Genomic DNA, 16,141 nt, shown 5'->3' on the forward strand with positions numbered 1-16,141 from the left:
GATCCGCCTTAGATTCAACTAACTAGAATATTCTCTAAGGTTTTATGTGCACTCGGGAAACTCACAATAGTGATAGACAAGTATTAAATTCTCTCTTGAATTTAGTGTACAATTGAATTGCATTATAAATTGTGATCATGAACCACATATTTATAGGGTGGAAATAAAGGAATTTGAATCCTACTAGAAATCGATTAACTAAATCCATTAGGATTCTAGTTAATTAATAACATTAGAATTTTAGGTTTAATCAAATACTAAGTATTTCAGATTTAACTAATACATCTAATTTTAGTAGAATTAGGAAAACGCGATTACTTGGCAAACAAGCAATCCTAGTCGGCCAAGGCTTTGCACGTGTGGCCTTGACCCACGTTGCTTTGGTCGTGTAGCAAGCAGCCCGCAGCCCCCAGCCCATGAGTGGGCGCTGCTGCTTTGCTCGGCCCATGCGCGCTGGGCGTTGGCAGCAAGCAGCAAGCGACCCACTTGTTGGGTGCTGCTGCTCGGCCCTTTGCTCGCTGCTCCGTGCGCGGGCTTGCTTGGCGCTGGGCCTTGTGTCTCGCAAGCTCATTCGTTGAGCGTTTGCACGTCGTGCTTCCGATTTGTTTTCCGATTCCGGATTTCATTTCCGATTCGAACAAATATTTACGTTTCCGTTAATATTTCCGATTCCGACAATATTTCTGATTCCAGTAATATTTCGGTTTCCGGCAATATTTCCGATTCCGGCAATATATCTATTTCCGATAATATTTTCCGATACGTACCATGTTTCCATTTCCGGCAACATTTACGACTTGCATAATATTTATATTTCCGTCATGATCCATATTTCCGTTTCCGGCAATATCATCATTTCTGGAGCATTCTATATTTTTCCTTTTGACGATTTCAGCTCCCACTGGAACCGAGATCCGTCGTTTCCGAATGTTCATAAATAGAGTATTTAATGAATAATATATTCACTCAAATACTTGATCCGTTCACGTACTATTTGTGTGACCCTACGGGTTCAATCAAGAGTAAGTTGTGGATTAATATTTTTAATTCCACTTGAACTGAAGCGGCCTCTAGATAGGCATTCAGCTCACTTGATCTCACTGAATTATTAGCTTGTTTAATTAATACTGAACCGCATTTATTAGACTTAGCATTGAATGCATACTTGGACCAAGGTCATTATTTCCTTCAATATGTATATATATATATATATATATATATATATATATATATATATATATATGTATATATATATATATATATATATATATATATATATATATATATATATATATATATATATATATAGAGGCCGGTTCTCATGAGAACCCCTCTTATAATGAGAACTTCTCTTTTAATGAGGATATACGGTCAAGATTTACACGCTAAAAAAAACACTCATTAACTTAAAAAAAAACGACATAAAAATCTAAAATTCTAAAATCAGAATCTCTCTCCTCTCCTCTCAGTTCATGAGCCTCCTCCTTCCCTTTGAAATCCTTATCAGATCGACCTCCCTTCAAATTGTAAACATTTAAATCCTGCAAATTGTAAATATTCAAGTACCAGAGTCCAGAGAGCGTTCGGCTTCAACAACGGAAACATCATTTCAAAGCCGATTTAAGTATGATTTTTTCCGCGAGACTCCTTTGATCCACGAATCGATGATAACAAGAAACTGGTAATTATTAGTTTCTTCTCCTTCCCTCCCTCTTGTTTAGTTAAACTAATAAAGCATTGTGATTCATGAAATAAGTATGCTTCTTTAATTTAATTTTTTTTTTCCCCCTTCAAATTCTAGGTTTTGGGGTCTTATTTCTAATTGATTACAGATTATTAAAAGTCTCAAGTCTACTTAGTTTTCTATCAATCAATATGTTCTTTATAGTTTAATTTTGGATTGGGCTATTTAAGAAATTTGGTTTATTAAGTCAAAAGGTATGACAATGTTCTAGATTGTTACTTTTGATGGAAAAGATTACTCGGTTGTTGGTAATATCAAGTTGGATTACATAACTGACATTCAATCTAGTTGGATATCAAGATTTTTCACTACTGTAGATTTAACGAAAAGATTACTCGGTTGTTGGTAATATCACAAGTTGGAGATCAAGATTTTTTTTCTGAACATCCTAACTGCTATGTATTCTGATATTCTGAAACTTGTGATGGGTGAAAACTGCAGCCTTGTTCTTGCTTGCTTTTAATAATCTGTAGTTGGAGTTGTGCTAAAACCTATTAGCTCAAATGGTAGAGCACTATGCATATGATATGCATAAGGGACGTGGGTTCGATTCCCACATAGGTTGTCTTTAAACCTTATAGTATGCGAGTATGCCATTTCAAGGACCATTTCTAAGATGACATTACCTTATTGATTTTAGTTTTATAGATACACAAAACTAGTATGCTAATTAGCTTATTCAGTTTAGTATACTTGTTTTATTGATACACAAAACTAATACTTCGTAGGAGATATTATAACAGTTTCTCAAAATATAACAGTTTAAGCTTTCTTAGATAACAACAAAACAGGTTGATGGGGTGGTTTCACTGTGGGCTCAGATCAAACTAGGGTTCGTTTTTTGGTAAAATCCAATCCGTAGTTTCTGTTTTATAAATGTTTCGGATTTTGGGTATCAAAATCGAATTCAGATGCCAACTCTTCGATGTGTTTGGGTCAGGCTTACGGGTTGGGTCAGCTTTTGTCAAGTCTAAGTGCAAGACACGGGCATCAACCCTCTTCGATAACTTCTCTCCTAACTAAAAAATGTGCTACCTCTAAACTCCTCAAGTGTACCTCCTGTACTACTCTCCTAGTCAGGGCCCAGCATAGTTCCCATATATCAGCAATGACATCGATACTACCACCATGCTTCATATTCAACTCTTCAGACTAGAAGCTTATCAAATGCAAATTACAGCTTTCAAACAAAACATCACTTAATTTCAAAGTCCCTTGTTTTCATATATAAAACAGTTATAATGACTAATGAGGCAGTTATAGGTTTTCACTAAACATGAAAAAAACAAAGTAAATACTTCATAGCAGAATACATAGCAATACTTCGTAGGAGATATTATCTCATCAACTGATAAATTAGTACAGCAAAATATTGTGACTTGTTGTGACTCATAAACTACTATGTTATCTCATCAACTCATAAACTGCTATGTTGTGACTTTTGATATTGAAACTAATACTTCTATGGAGATATTATCTCATAAACTGCTATGTTATCTCATCAACTCATAAACTCATAAAACTAATACTTCGTAGGAGATATTATCTCATCAACTCATAAACTGCTATGCTGTGACTTGTGATATTGAAAAACTGGCAGTAGCTTATATACACCAAAATATTGACAATATGTAATGGTGAACAAACACTTACTTTCAAGGATATATCTCTTTATATTAGAATTTTTCTTTTTAAAAACTTTCCTAAATGCAAAGTCTGTAGAGTCAAAGGAGACACAAAAAACTAGCGTACGAAAAACAAGAACAAAACAGCAAGTCTTTGAGCAGTTAAATTAGTTCCTTGCCAAAGTATGATTCTGTTTGCATCACTGAGTAGAGTTCTTATACCACAAGTTTTGCAGTAGCACAGCCCAAACTCATTTTTTTCATAATAACTCGCTTTTGGAATTAGCAACAGAGATTCTAATATCACTGAAAAGACTGCAGGACAACTGGTGTGGTAATTAGAAAGTTTCTAGTCACAACTTACAAGACTCACCACATTGTCACCAAAGAGAATAAAAAGGCACCCCATTGATGCAACTCACAGAGCTAACCCAAGTAAAACACAGTTTGGGCTGCAACTCACAGAGAAAACACAAGTTAATGGGAAGTATGATAACAGTAAGCAACACAAAAAATCAATATGTTGTTCCCAGACAACAATATCACTGTCAATGAAACAATCAACAATGGAGACTTTCTGTACAAACTTGTGAATAAAAATGTTCTCAGTTAAAATACCCCAACAAAATCCATTACATATGGCAACTTCCTAATGAACTACAGCTGCATTAGACCAAAGCAGAAAAAATGAGAGCAACTGATATCAGAAGTGAGACATCAACATCAACACCAGCAGCACCACCTCCACATCAACATCAGCAGCAGCAGCGGCAGCAGCAGCAGCACCACCACCAGCTAGAGCCAAAACAGTGATGAACAGAACACCCTAGGAAAATAAAGACATTAGCAAGATAGAAGAAAAACTAAATTAAACACATTAAATAGAAGAATGGTACCTTGGTTAAGTAGAGATCTTTGCAGGGCAATTACGACTATCATGGTATGCCAAATGACCACAACTTTTACACTGTCTCTGTTTCTTTTCTTGTTGCTCCATTGCCTTCTCTTTTCCCCCTTTCATGCGTTTACCGGATCCTTTGGTATTCGATTGTTTTGGTGGAAGAATCTCAACTTCTTTCGGTACACTTGATCCGATAAAAGATTCCAACTCTTGTGTCTTGCTCTCAGTGGGATTACTCTTGAACTCTTTTAATAATTTTGATACGTTTTGAAATTCATTTGAGATAAGAGTTAGTTTTTCAGGGTCTCTTCCCGCCAAATTCATGCAGTTTAAGAATTCTAACCAATTATTAGTAATCAGCTTATCCTCATTATCTATTTTGGAACAAGTTTCCAAAAGGTTACTAGACACATTAAAAATCGACTTGCTTGCTGCCATCTTGGTCCATCTGTTCAATATATAGTAACATGGAACTTCAGATAAACTTTTTCCCTTCAGAATGCATAATATATGTCGGCATGGAATTCCCTCACATTGGAACATTTTGCATGAACAGTGTGCCACATGACTGAGAGGGTTATATACAACCTCACGCATCTTCCCATTTTTTCGAGCATGATTAGCTATAGTTATAACTAGTCCCTCTTCTGTCTCTTTCTTGTCCTCAACTTCACAATCCATACAAGCAATCCACAACTGCTCTTGAAACTTGTAAAAGTTAGTGAAAGTGTAGACTTGACTTGCATGTCTCTCCAAATCTCTATTTGTTTTTAGTTCAGGAATTAAAGAAAAGTTATCATTGTCAGACATTGATTGAGAATGTCTCTGTGACTCTACAGCACTCTCAAATCTCATCCAGAACTCCACTAGACTCAAATGCGGATTTGTGAAACTACAAAAAAAACTATTCTCACTTTCAGACCTCGACGTTGTCCGTAACACAGCTCCTAAGAAAACATCTCTGAAATAAGTTGGTATCCACAAGTCCCTAATCGAAAACATCTGAGAAAGCCAATCATTAGTTTGTAACTTAAATTCATTGACAACTGATTTCCACGATGATTCAAATTCCTCCTTTGTCTCTGAATTATACACACAGGACTTAAATTGGTTCATAAAAACTTCGTTACTACTCAAAGTGCTTCCCACCTTTTCTGAAAGTTTTCTCATTATATGCCATATGCAAAACCTATGAGTAGACGTGTCAAAAACATTTTTGATGGCTACTTTCATTGCAGGATCTTGATCAGTGATGATGCAAACAGGTTTGTGATCGTCCATTGCATCTAAGAACTTTTCAAACAACCAAGAAAATGATTCAACTTTCTCATCCCCCAAAAATGCTGCTCCAAACGTAATACAAAGTCTGTGGTTATCAAGACCAGTAAATGGAGCAAAGATCATCTTATATCTGTTAGTGTCATAAGTAGTATCAAATGACACAACATCTCCATATAATGCATAATTCTTTCTAGAAATGCCATCTGCCCAAAATACATGTCTCAGTTGACGTGTGGCCTTGTTTATCTCATATGCAAAATAAAATGAAGGATCGATTTTTTGTTTTTTCTTAAAATTCTCAATAAACATGTCAACATCATAATCTTTAATATGAAGTCTCAAATTTCTTTGAAAGTTTTTCAAATCTTGCTTACTACATCCAACATTTTGATACCCACCCACTTGTTCCTTTATGTAACGATGCGCCCTACTTGCACCAACATTGGCACGAGCAAATGCCTTATACAAGCATCTATGAACATTAGTAATTTCCCTATTAGATTTTAGCATGTGACACTTTCTAGGGGTTGCAAGTAAATGAGTATGACCTTCATGAAATTTGTACACTACATATTTACCCTCCGACGTTCGTTTAAACCTAACCAGAGCCTCACAACCTTCCCTACTCAATTTCACATTTCTTACTTTTTGCTTACCTGCGTATTTAGCTTCTCTAAAACCCTCTTTTGCGCAAACACAAGTTTTATACTTCAACAATCCAGTTTTTTTATCCCTTTTAGTAGATGATTTACGGACACTAAAACCGACTTGATGAGCATATTTTTTGTAGAATTTTTCACATTCCTCCAGGTTGTCAAACTCCATACCTTCTTTTGGTTTCAAATCCTCTTCACATACAGGAACCCACTCCTTAATAATACTCATAGGGCTTCTGCATTTGTTAGGCGTCTCATTTTCTCCTCCTTGACGATCAACGCGCTCTTCATTATCAGATTGCAATTGGTGATGGCTAGGCTCATATTCGTCTTCTTCTTGATGAATCTCATCCATATTAGAACCTTCAAAATAATAATTTTTTTATGCATATTAATAAAATTGAATAAATGTATAACTACAATTTGGATATACAATAAAATAATTCCATTTACAAACTTTACGTCAAAAATGGTCAAAAATTATTATGACAATTTGAATAACATGTTAAAATATAACAACAATATTAGGGTGTAAATTTAAAGATTCATTCATCATAATAAGTATTTCGTAGGTATCGTATACATAAAGTAAAATACTATCTAATGGTGTAATTGTAGAAAATAAATATACCTCCGGGTAAGAGATGATTGGTTGTAGTTTATTGCTCTACCATTAATCTCATTAACCGCGAAAACAAAGAAAACGACGACAATATATAGCAATTGGATGGAGAGTATGATTGCCTAATCTTGATGATTATCAAGATGATTGCTTGTGCGAAGACACTCTGATAAAAAAAGTGAGGAACGAGTGTTAAAGAGTTTCGATCGGAGTTTTTTGCTTATACGTCAAATAGGACTTTTAATCAGTTTTAATTAGCATTAATCTTGACCATCAATCAAAATCCAAGGGTTGAGGACGAGAGTTCTCATTAAAAGAGGGGTTCTCATGAGAACCGGCCCCTATATATATATATATGGAGAAAACGACCATTTTACCCTTAATTAAAGTAGGAGTATATCAGTAAATGTAGTTTTGTAACCTTCTTATTTATTCCCAACATATCCCTAATGTTTACAAACAAGAAAAAGTAGCCATATTTTATATTTTGGCGGAAGGTTTGGAGTTTTTTTTTTAATTATTTACTTGACTCAGTAAGAAGCAGAATCCAACTATTGATTTAATATAAGGGTTAGGTGCCTAGGATTAAACAAACTCTATAGTGTAGAGTTATTGTAGGATTCTAGAGGATCCAGACCCTATATTTATAAACTCCCAAGCACCCATTCACAATCCCCATTTCACCCCTTGATCCCCCAAATTATCATTTTCACGTACCAAGCATTTCCTTGATGACATAGTGATCCTATGTGACAATTCGAAATCTTTCGGAAAAATGTATCCTTTTATATTTTTTTTATAGTATAAGAAGCATTTACTATTATGACTGAAAATTATGTCACAATAGTTTTCAGGAATAGTGATCCGCGGTTCTTTTGAAGATGTATATACGGAGATAAGTGTGTTCAAACCAAGCCCGGTAAAACCTGGTCATACTAGTTCAGCCTTTGTTGCACTTGAAGCCGGAGAAGGCGCCAATTTTAATCGTATACAAGCTGGGTGGACGGTAATTTATTGTATCTACTGGATTAAGATATCTTAATTATTTAATTCTAATAATCAATTAAGAAGCTAGGTTTTCCTATCATTTGGTAATTATATATGAAGAATTAATTATAAATATTGTTTGTTAGATTTGTGCGTTTGGGATGAGATGTTAAAGAAATTTGACAGACAAGTTAATAAAGAAAACTTAAACTAAGATCCGGATCGAAGAGTTGAGTTATTAAGGGTTATGTTTTTCAATTAAGTTCGTTCATTTAACTTCTCGAATATATTTCTTAAATTCCGTGTCTATATTAAGTTTATACTTATGTCGTCACAAAAAACAAAAACTTGTTACGCAGTGCAAGTAAAAAAAAGTAGAAGTATATATTGGAATGAAATAAATAAAAGTTACTGAAAATTCTATGTTGCGATTTAGGTGAATCCTGACCGATATGGAGATGAAGAACCTCACCTGTATATAAAGTACATTGTAAATATGTTCAAACTTGTGCCTAGATATTCTTGATTTCGGTTTTAAGAATTAAAAGCTAACCAATACTCCACACATATTCTGAGCTACGTTGGCCTTATCACACAAAGATTGACCTTTATACATTTCATTATTTGGTAAAAAAGTTAAATATTTTTAATTATCATGGTTTCATATCAGAATCAGACTGTCAAACGCATACTCTCTAATACGCTGGAGTATTTTTTTATTGCCTCGTAAACTAAATGAAGTTGGCTTCGGAAAAGAGTTGCACATTGGCGTGCTTAATGTTATAAGATCATCTATCAATTTATTTTTAATACCGATTTGATCATGTAATTTAGCTCACATGAATGTGGGAATTTATAAGAAAGGGTATTTCCGAGAAATATTGAATAATTAAAAGGTATTGGAATTGATTTCCTTAATTATTTTGCAAATACACAATCCATAAAAATTCCAAATTGATAGAGTACGTAAATAGTAATGAAAAATTATGTGTGTGTGTGCTTGTGTGCGCGCGCGCGTGTGTGTGTGTGTGTGTGTGTGTGTGTGTGTGTGTGATTGTGTGTGTATGTGTGCTTGTGCGTGTGTGCTTGTGTGCTTGTGTGTGTGTGTGTGCGTGTGTGCGTGCGTGTGTGTGTACTACCTTCGTTTCACAATACCTGCATCATTTATCATTTGCGCACTATTTATCAATGAAATTTGACAATCTTTCTTTCACCGTTATATGAAAAAAGCATAGTCAAGTGAGTTCTTGTTAAATACGTATCAATGCGAGGGTTCCAAATAATAACTTTTTACAATTTCGCATTTAGAGATATTCATGTCCAAAGAAGCGTATTTGAATACGTGCAAAACAAATGTTGCATGTATTGTGGAAATGAGGTAGTATATTATATAAAGAAATTTTTTTGTCATTAATGCTATATTTACGTTTTATGCATTACACAAAATATATAGGGTGTTTCCTCAAAAAAAAAAAAAATATATATATATATACATACATAGGGTGACAACAATACAATTTGTTATGACAAAGATTGCTCAGACTTTAATGCAAATGATGGGACCATTCAGCTTGGTGAAGTGTTGCCACCATCCAAAATCGGTCATGACCCTCAAGATATTTTAGAAATAAATTTGATGCAGGTAAATATGCAAAACATATACTATATAATGCAAAATGGCTTGATATATACATTCATGAAAACTAAGCTCGTTTTTGAAAAATACAGGATAACGGAGGGACATGGCATATGTATGGGTCAAATTTTGGATATGTAGGTTATTGGGAAGGTGAAATATTTAGTAGCCTGAAGGAAAAGGCGACGACCATGCGATTTGGAGGGGAAGTCTATACTCCAGCATGGTCAGATACCAGCCCTCCCATGGGAAGTGGAAGTTTTCGGAGTGGTATTCCCTCTGAAACTTCTTATTTCTCATACATCCTAGTTAACTTTGATACTGGAGACACCGACCCCAAAAATCCCAAAATTGTGGAAAGAAGATGCTATTTGATTGCTGGTGTTGGAAGGAGTGATCGCTTAGAAGGTTATGGCTTCTTTTTTGGTGGCAGCGGAGGAAAAGATAAAGGTACATGTTTTTACTAAAACGACTTTTAATCCTACTCCAAACAACTAAGTAATAAGTTTGTAATTTCTTCAATGTTGAGTCCCTAATTTATTTCGTTTTTGTCATTCAATCATTTGGCTACTCAAATGTCCAATATTGTAATACTCTTAAAACCTCACTTTTAAATGATTACATAGTATTAGTTCTTCCCAACCTACTTCAAACAAAACTTTCTGTTTTGTGATAAGTTATCAAAAGTTGGGGAGGAAATTGTTGTCAATTTTGTTAACATATCCATCTGGGGATTATTTTTTTACCACACTCTCCCCGTCCTCTTGATTCACCATTTGCAAATGATCAAAAAAAATTGACGAGATTAAAAAAGTAGAGGGGATATTGTACTCGAACATTTAAGCTAAACATTAAGACTCTTTATGTTCGACTTATTTTCACTTATGTCAGACAAAATAAGTTCAGATAAGTTGAGATAATATATGTTCAGACAAAATAAGTCAAATAGAACGGACCCCAAGAGGCATATTAAGGAAAAGGACAAAGATTTTTGTTTTGACATATGTTAAAATTACAAGAATCAAAGAGCATAAACAATCCGATTTAAGCGTAAACGATGTAAAATTGACACCATATTTGATGGCTCGTTGAGCAAGATTGTGGGTTTGTTGAAGCTCAGCGCGATCCACTTTGTAGATGACCCATTTTGAAAATTCATTTCCCCGTTAAAGAGTCATTTGCATCGTCCAGATTTGTGGTATATCCGCTTTGCTACCTCCCTAGCTGTACATTGGTCAGTAGCTCTGAAGAGTCCATGAAGATTGAAATAGACTATATGAATGGAGACAAATCCCAATCCATTTTATGCAAGCAACCTAAATCCTCAGCAAGTGTGGTTGAGTGAGCTATATACTTAAGGAACATTCCCCAGTTACTCGATGTTCACCATTGCCTGTAGAGAATAATACCAAGATAATATCTTGATATTATCTTCCCGTATTATCGTCTCCGTATATATGTTGCATATCTCAATATCTTGCATATTATCTTATGTAATCTTCTATTAGCAGTATGTTATCTTTTATACATAATATTCATTAGCTTGATATTATCTTTATTTCGTAAGGTAGTTATTTCCATATATAGTAAGACCTGACTCTTGTAATATAAATATGGTGTAAATCCTTCAATACAATTCACAACTTCATTCATATTTTACATGGTATCACAACAGGAAGATCCTCAACCTCAACCCTATTTTTTTTTTACTTTCTAACGCCTTTGTGGCTTCCAACACCATTCCCAATGATGTCGATCCGACCTCGCCTCTCATCATCATCAATCTGACGAACATTATCAAGCTTACAAATACCAACTACCTCTCTTGGAAGCTTCAACTTGAGTCCATCCTCATTGGGAATGGTCTATTCAAATTCCATAATGGTGCACATCCTGTACCTACAACCACAATCACCAGAGACACCACCACTTCTCCTAATCTGGCTCACTCTACGTGGGTTCGACAAGATAAGTTGTTATTTGGTGCATTTCTTGGTACACTTGAATCTAATATTGTTCCTCTAGTATCTCGAGCCAACATGACCAAAGAAGATTGGGATATTCTGGCTCATTCTTTTTCTCGGCATACTCAGGTCCATGCCAAAATAGTGAAAGCAAACCTAAAGTCCATAAGGAAAGGTACGCTGATTATTATTGAGTTTATGAATTCTATTCGAGTTTGTGCAAATCAACTTGCGGTGCTTGATGAACCTTAAAAACCCGATGATCCGATTGAACGAGTGCTTGAGGGTATTCAAGACCCTAACTATCAAAGTGTCATAGGTGCTACTAGTAATCATGATTCGCTCGTTACATTTGGCCAACTGCATGAGAAATTACTTCTCAAAGAGGTAGCCCTTCACACTAATGTCACACCTTCTTTGTTGCCCGCTTCAGTCCATGCAACCTCCACTGGCACCTACACCCCAAAACCTCCCTCTTATGACAACAATGCTTATAACTACTACAACTCTAATAAGGTAGGACCAACTACAAAAAGAATACCCACAATGAGAAACCTAAAGGGCAGGATATCTAGGGCGCTGCCAATGGTGACACACACATGGCTACTCCTTGTACCGTTGCCCCGTATTCCAGCAGAAGTTTCCTGGTGCTAAGCCTACCCTGCCTCCTCAACCACCTCCGTCTACACTATCGCAAGCTCACATTGCCACAACAAGCAACACCGTGTCTCCCTCTTTTTGGCTTCTAGACACCGGTGCATCCCACTATGTCACTCATGACTTGTCCAACCTTGCTCTTCATCACCCGTACGATGGTACCGAAGAAATTGTTATAGGTAATGGAACTAGGTTTCCTATTTCCGAAACATGATATCTTTCTCTCTCCACCTATTCCTCAAAATCAATTAAACTTTCACATGTTTTATGTGCTCCTCATGTGGCTCGCAACATTATTTCAATTTCCCGAGTATGTTCCGATAATAATCTCATTGTGGAGTTCTCATCTAATTATTTCATTTTGAAGGATAAAATCACGGGGAAACATCTTATCCATGGGTCAACTAAAAATGGAGTACATGAGTTGTCCTCTCCTTCCAATATTCTAGCATTATCTATCGCCAAAGCTCCGACAATAGATTGGCATCATCGTCTTGGTCAACCATCTGTAGCTATTTTTAAGAATTTATTCTTCATGTCTCTATCCGGGGCTACTAGAATTACTCCAACATCCTCAAATATGGCGTATTCTTAAACGTAGCAAAATAGTTGCATGCAAACTCAATCTTCTTCACATACAAATGTGGAGTCTCACTATCAAGCTCCTCTAGCTGTCTTAGATTGGAAAGCTTTGAAGGCAACATTCTTAAGTCCTAAAAACACACACTTAAGAGTCTCACTAATCGTGTTCCCAACAAAATTCAACCCCCAAGGAGAGAAAACAGTTTAAGTTCGTGGAGCCATACAATTTCAATGCACAAGTACATGCCTAATCATGAACCGTGATGCAATTAATCACATAAAGCAAAACAAAACATGATCAAACTTGAGTACATACATGCACAATAAATACTTCACACATAGCACTTAATTAATGCAAACCTAAATTAAATGCCCTTCTTAATCTACCTTTTCTCACTTAGAAATAGGAATAATTTTCGAAATTAATTTAAATAACTTCAAATATACGCGAAATTATTAAAAATTAAAATCGAAAATTAAAATAATTAATCGAATAATTTAATTAATTAATTCGATTATTATCCGAAAATAAATAAATAAATAAATTAAATAATTCGGAAAATTAAATGTTTTTTTTTTTTGAAAAATTCGGAAAATCCGAATAAATAAGATTTTTTCTTTTTCTTTTTCTTTTTCTTTTTTCTTTCTCTTCGAAAATCCGAAAGAAGTCCGAAAAAAAAATCGGAAATGTTTTTTTTTTTTTTTGAAATTTAATTCGACTTTGTTCGAATTTAATAAATCCGAAAAATTTATTAAAATAAAACCGATAAATTTTCAAATAACTTAAAATAAATAGTTTTTGACTTTTCAAAATATTGAGTACTCAAAATAGCATTTTGACTTTAGGAAAACAATTTTCAAAAATCCTAAAGATTCGCAAATACCACTTTGTAGTATGGATTACTACAAAGCAGCCTTAGTCTCCTGATTACCACTTTGTAGTATTACTTACTACAAAGAAGAACTGAAACTAAGCTCTAGTATACCACTTTATAACACCCTAATAATTCCTTACTTTTTATAAAAAAATTTCCAACTTAAAACAAAGGAATTACCAAGATATTACCGCCACCGTGATAACGGTTAAGGGTATTTACCAGAATTACCCAGCGGAATTAACTAACTTTCAAAACGTATTAAATAGTTAATGGTAAATTATCAACTTGGAACCACTAAGGCCCAAAACCAAAGTATTAAATAGTTTAAAATCCATTAACTATAGTCTAAATAAATTAAGTAGTCATGACTATAAAATAAAAGTAGAGTTTATAAAGTACGGAAGAGAAATAAACTCTCAAATACGAATCCCATGATAACTTCTCCCGCAAGTTATCTCTACAAACCCGTTTGATTAAAATCTACTCCCCAACAACGCAAATGCAATGAGATCATCATAGGGTCATTAAGGCGAAGGCCATGACCTTCGACATAAACCACGAAGTCAGCAAAAGCTGAGTACGAACAAGCTAGAATAACATTCTATCCTAACATGCTTCACTCAACGAATTAATAATCCACATGCAAAAGCCAATTAATAAACAAGTAAACATGGAGACAAGACTCGACACTTGACACGACTCTTGACTCACAGTTTAATAAAGAATTAGCTTCGAACGGGTAAAATAAAGTATCCTAAAATAACTCGGACTCCTACCGACAGTCGGGCCATATCGACGGAATTCCAATTCATAACAGCATAAAAAGTAGAATGAAACAACGTCGTGTATCATTCAAGGAGTACAAGTTTTCCGGCAAGACTCTCCACATTGTTCATACTCGAGGTATATACGTTCCAAGAGTTTTGAAGCTCATTCGGGTTGCACTTTACGTTAATTAGTATGTTATGTTTAAGACTCAACCCAAAGACATAACTCACAAATAATTCAACAAGTACACCAACACGTAATACAACAATGACACTTCATTTTAATCCTTTAGGATTTGTGATCAAACATAAGACTCAAGTGAAATTACTCCCATTGTTCCTTCTCAAAAACACTGTTTGAGATAACCCGACATTGCCTATTAACAAGCGGGGTGTGCCCTTAGCACGAATAGTCCTTAGTTCAATTCACATAAACTCTCTAAACGTATTCTACACTTGCGGTAGAATAAACAATGCACTGCGGCAATATTCAATAGGCTCACTGTATGCTAGACATCCCGTACTATAGCATAATCATAATAACTTGCATGCGCAACACTCATACATGCATACCAACTTGAACAACATGCTTGACATAATTCAACGATTATAAAAGTCCATAACATGATAGTTCAACAGAATCTATAAAGCATAATTCAATTCATAACATGCTCATTCACATAGATTCAATAACAATTCTCACATGCTTGTCTACACATCAAACATGAATTCCAACACATAATTTCACATGATTCACATTCAATATACTTCATTAAGTCCTCAAGGGATGGGTGGTCACCCTAGTCTTGTACGTACCTGGAATACCTAAGTACGGGGGCCACTGTGCGAATCACGATTCACTAGAAATCAACTCCTATAAACACAAAGGAGAAACTTAATTATTATCCATGTTTACTAAATTTTCAGCAACTATTTAAGAAACTAAAACCCTTGGTTTAATTAGAAATTAATCGTTATTCGTTAAATTAATAGTCTCAAATAGTCAACTCAAGTCCTAGCATAAAAACATTGACTTTTTGGCCTTAAAATCATTAAAACTAGCACTTTAAAACTTCATAACAAATCTGAAAATTTAAGTTGATCCCCATAATTTAAATTGTCATTAAATTATGTGAATCAATCGCCTAATCAATTGGAATTAAAATCCTAATAATAGGTCATAATAAAAACCATGTTTTGACCTTAAAAATTGACACTTTATTATTTCGTTAAATCTGAAAATAATAATTTCAAACATTAAAATCAATCTCATCCATTTAAATACGACAATAATAAAATACGGTGTTCATAACCGTTCCCAGCAATTTAAATAATCCAAAATCATTAAATAATCAAATATTTTTTAAAAATGGAATTCGAAAAAGTTAAAAAGTATACGGAGTTTGATTATCAACAATAACACACACACACAACACGGGTGTGTTGCGTGTGGGGCAGCGGCACGAGCAACAGAAACACGAAGCAGCAGCAGCACGAGCGCTCGGCAGGGGCGCGAGGCTCGTCGCAACAATCGTGTGCGGGTGCGCTGCGAGCAGGGGTGAGAGGGGCGAGCGATGCGGGGGAGTGAGGGAGTTTGTGTGCGTGAGGCACGGGGCAAGGCAGCACTCTTCAAGGGCAGGGGAAATCCAAGCTCGTGGCTTGCTTGCGGCCGAAGACAAGGGCGGACGAAGGAGAAGAGAGTGCCGCAATGGAGGAGAGAGAGAAATTACTGCTGCAGGATTTTAGAACACTCATAACTTCTAATCTATAACTCGGAATCGATCGATTCTTGAGGCAAAATTCAATAACTTTTCGAGAACTACAACTTTGAAGGAGAGGTC

General features: G+C 35.2%; 1 protein-coding gene across 1 annotated transcript; it reads right to left on the reverse strand.

The window, feature by feature from the left end:
* Window positions 1–1,406: 1,406 nt before the first annotated feature.
* LOC110798711 (protein FAR1-RELATED SEQUENCE 5-like) lies at window positions 1,407–6,562 on the reverse strand. Its single transcript, XM_056829510.1, has 5 exons — window positions 4,316–6,562; window positions 4,100–4,195; window positions 3,833–3,946; window positions 2,801–2,896; window positions 1,407–1,541 (listed from the first exon to the last, which is right to left on the reverse strand). Exons 1-5 carry the CDS (start codon window positions 6,560–6,562, stop codon window positions 1,407–1,409), a joined length of 2,688 nt encoding a protein of 895 aa, XP_056685488.1.
* Between the last annotated feature and the right edge of the window lie 9,579 nt (window positions 6,563–16,141).

The sequence above is a fragment of the Spinacia oleracea genome, chromosome 5 (assembly GCF_020520425.1).
Source record: "Spinacia oleracea cultivar Varoflay chromosome 5, BTI_SOV_V1, whole genome shotgun sequence".
NCBI classification, from domain to species: domain Eukaryota; kingdom Viridiplantae; phylum Streptophyta; class Magnoliopsida; order Caryophyllales; family Amaranthaceae; genus Spinacia; species Spinacia oleracea.

Coding starts and splice junctions, on each gene's coding strand:
- LOC110798711 (XM_056829510.1), bottom strand. CDS start 6,562: ATGGATGAGATTCATCAAGAAGAAGACGAATATGAGCCTAGCCATCAC. Junction 2,897..3,832: donor CATTAACTTGTGTTTTCTCT/GTGAGTTGCAGC, acceptor ATAAGCTTCTAG/TCTGAAGAGTTGAATATGAA. Junction 1,542..2,800: donor CTAGGAGAGTAGTACAGGAG/GTACACTTGAGG, acceptor TACAATTTGCAG/GATTTAAATGTTTACAATTT.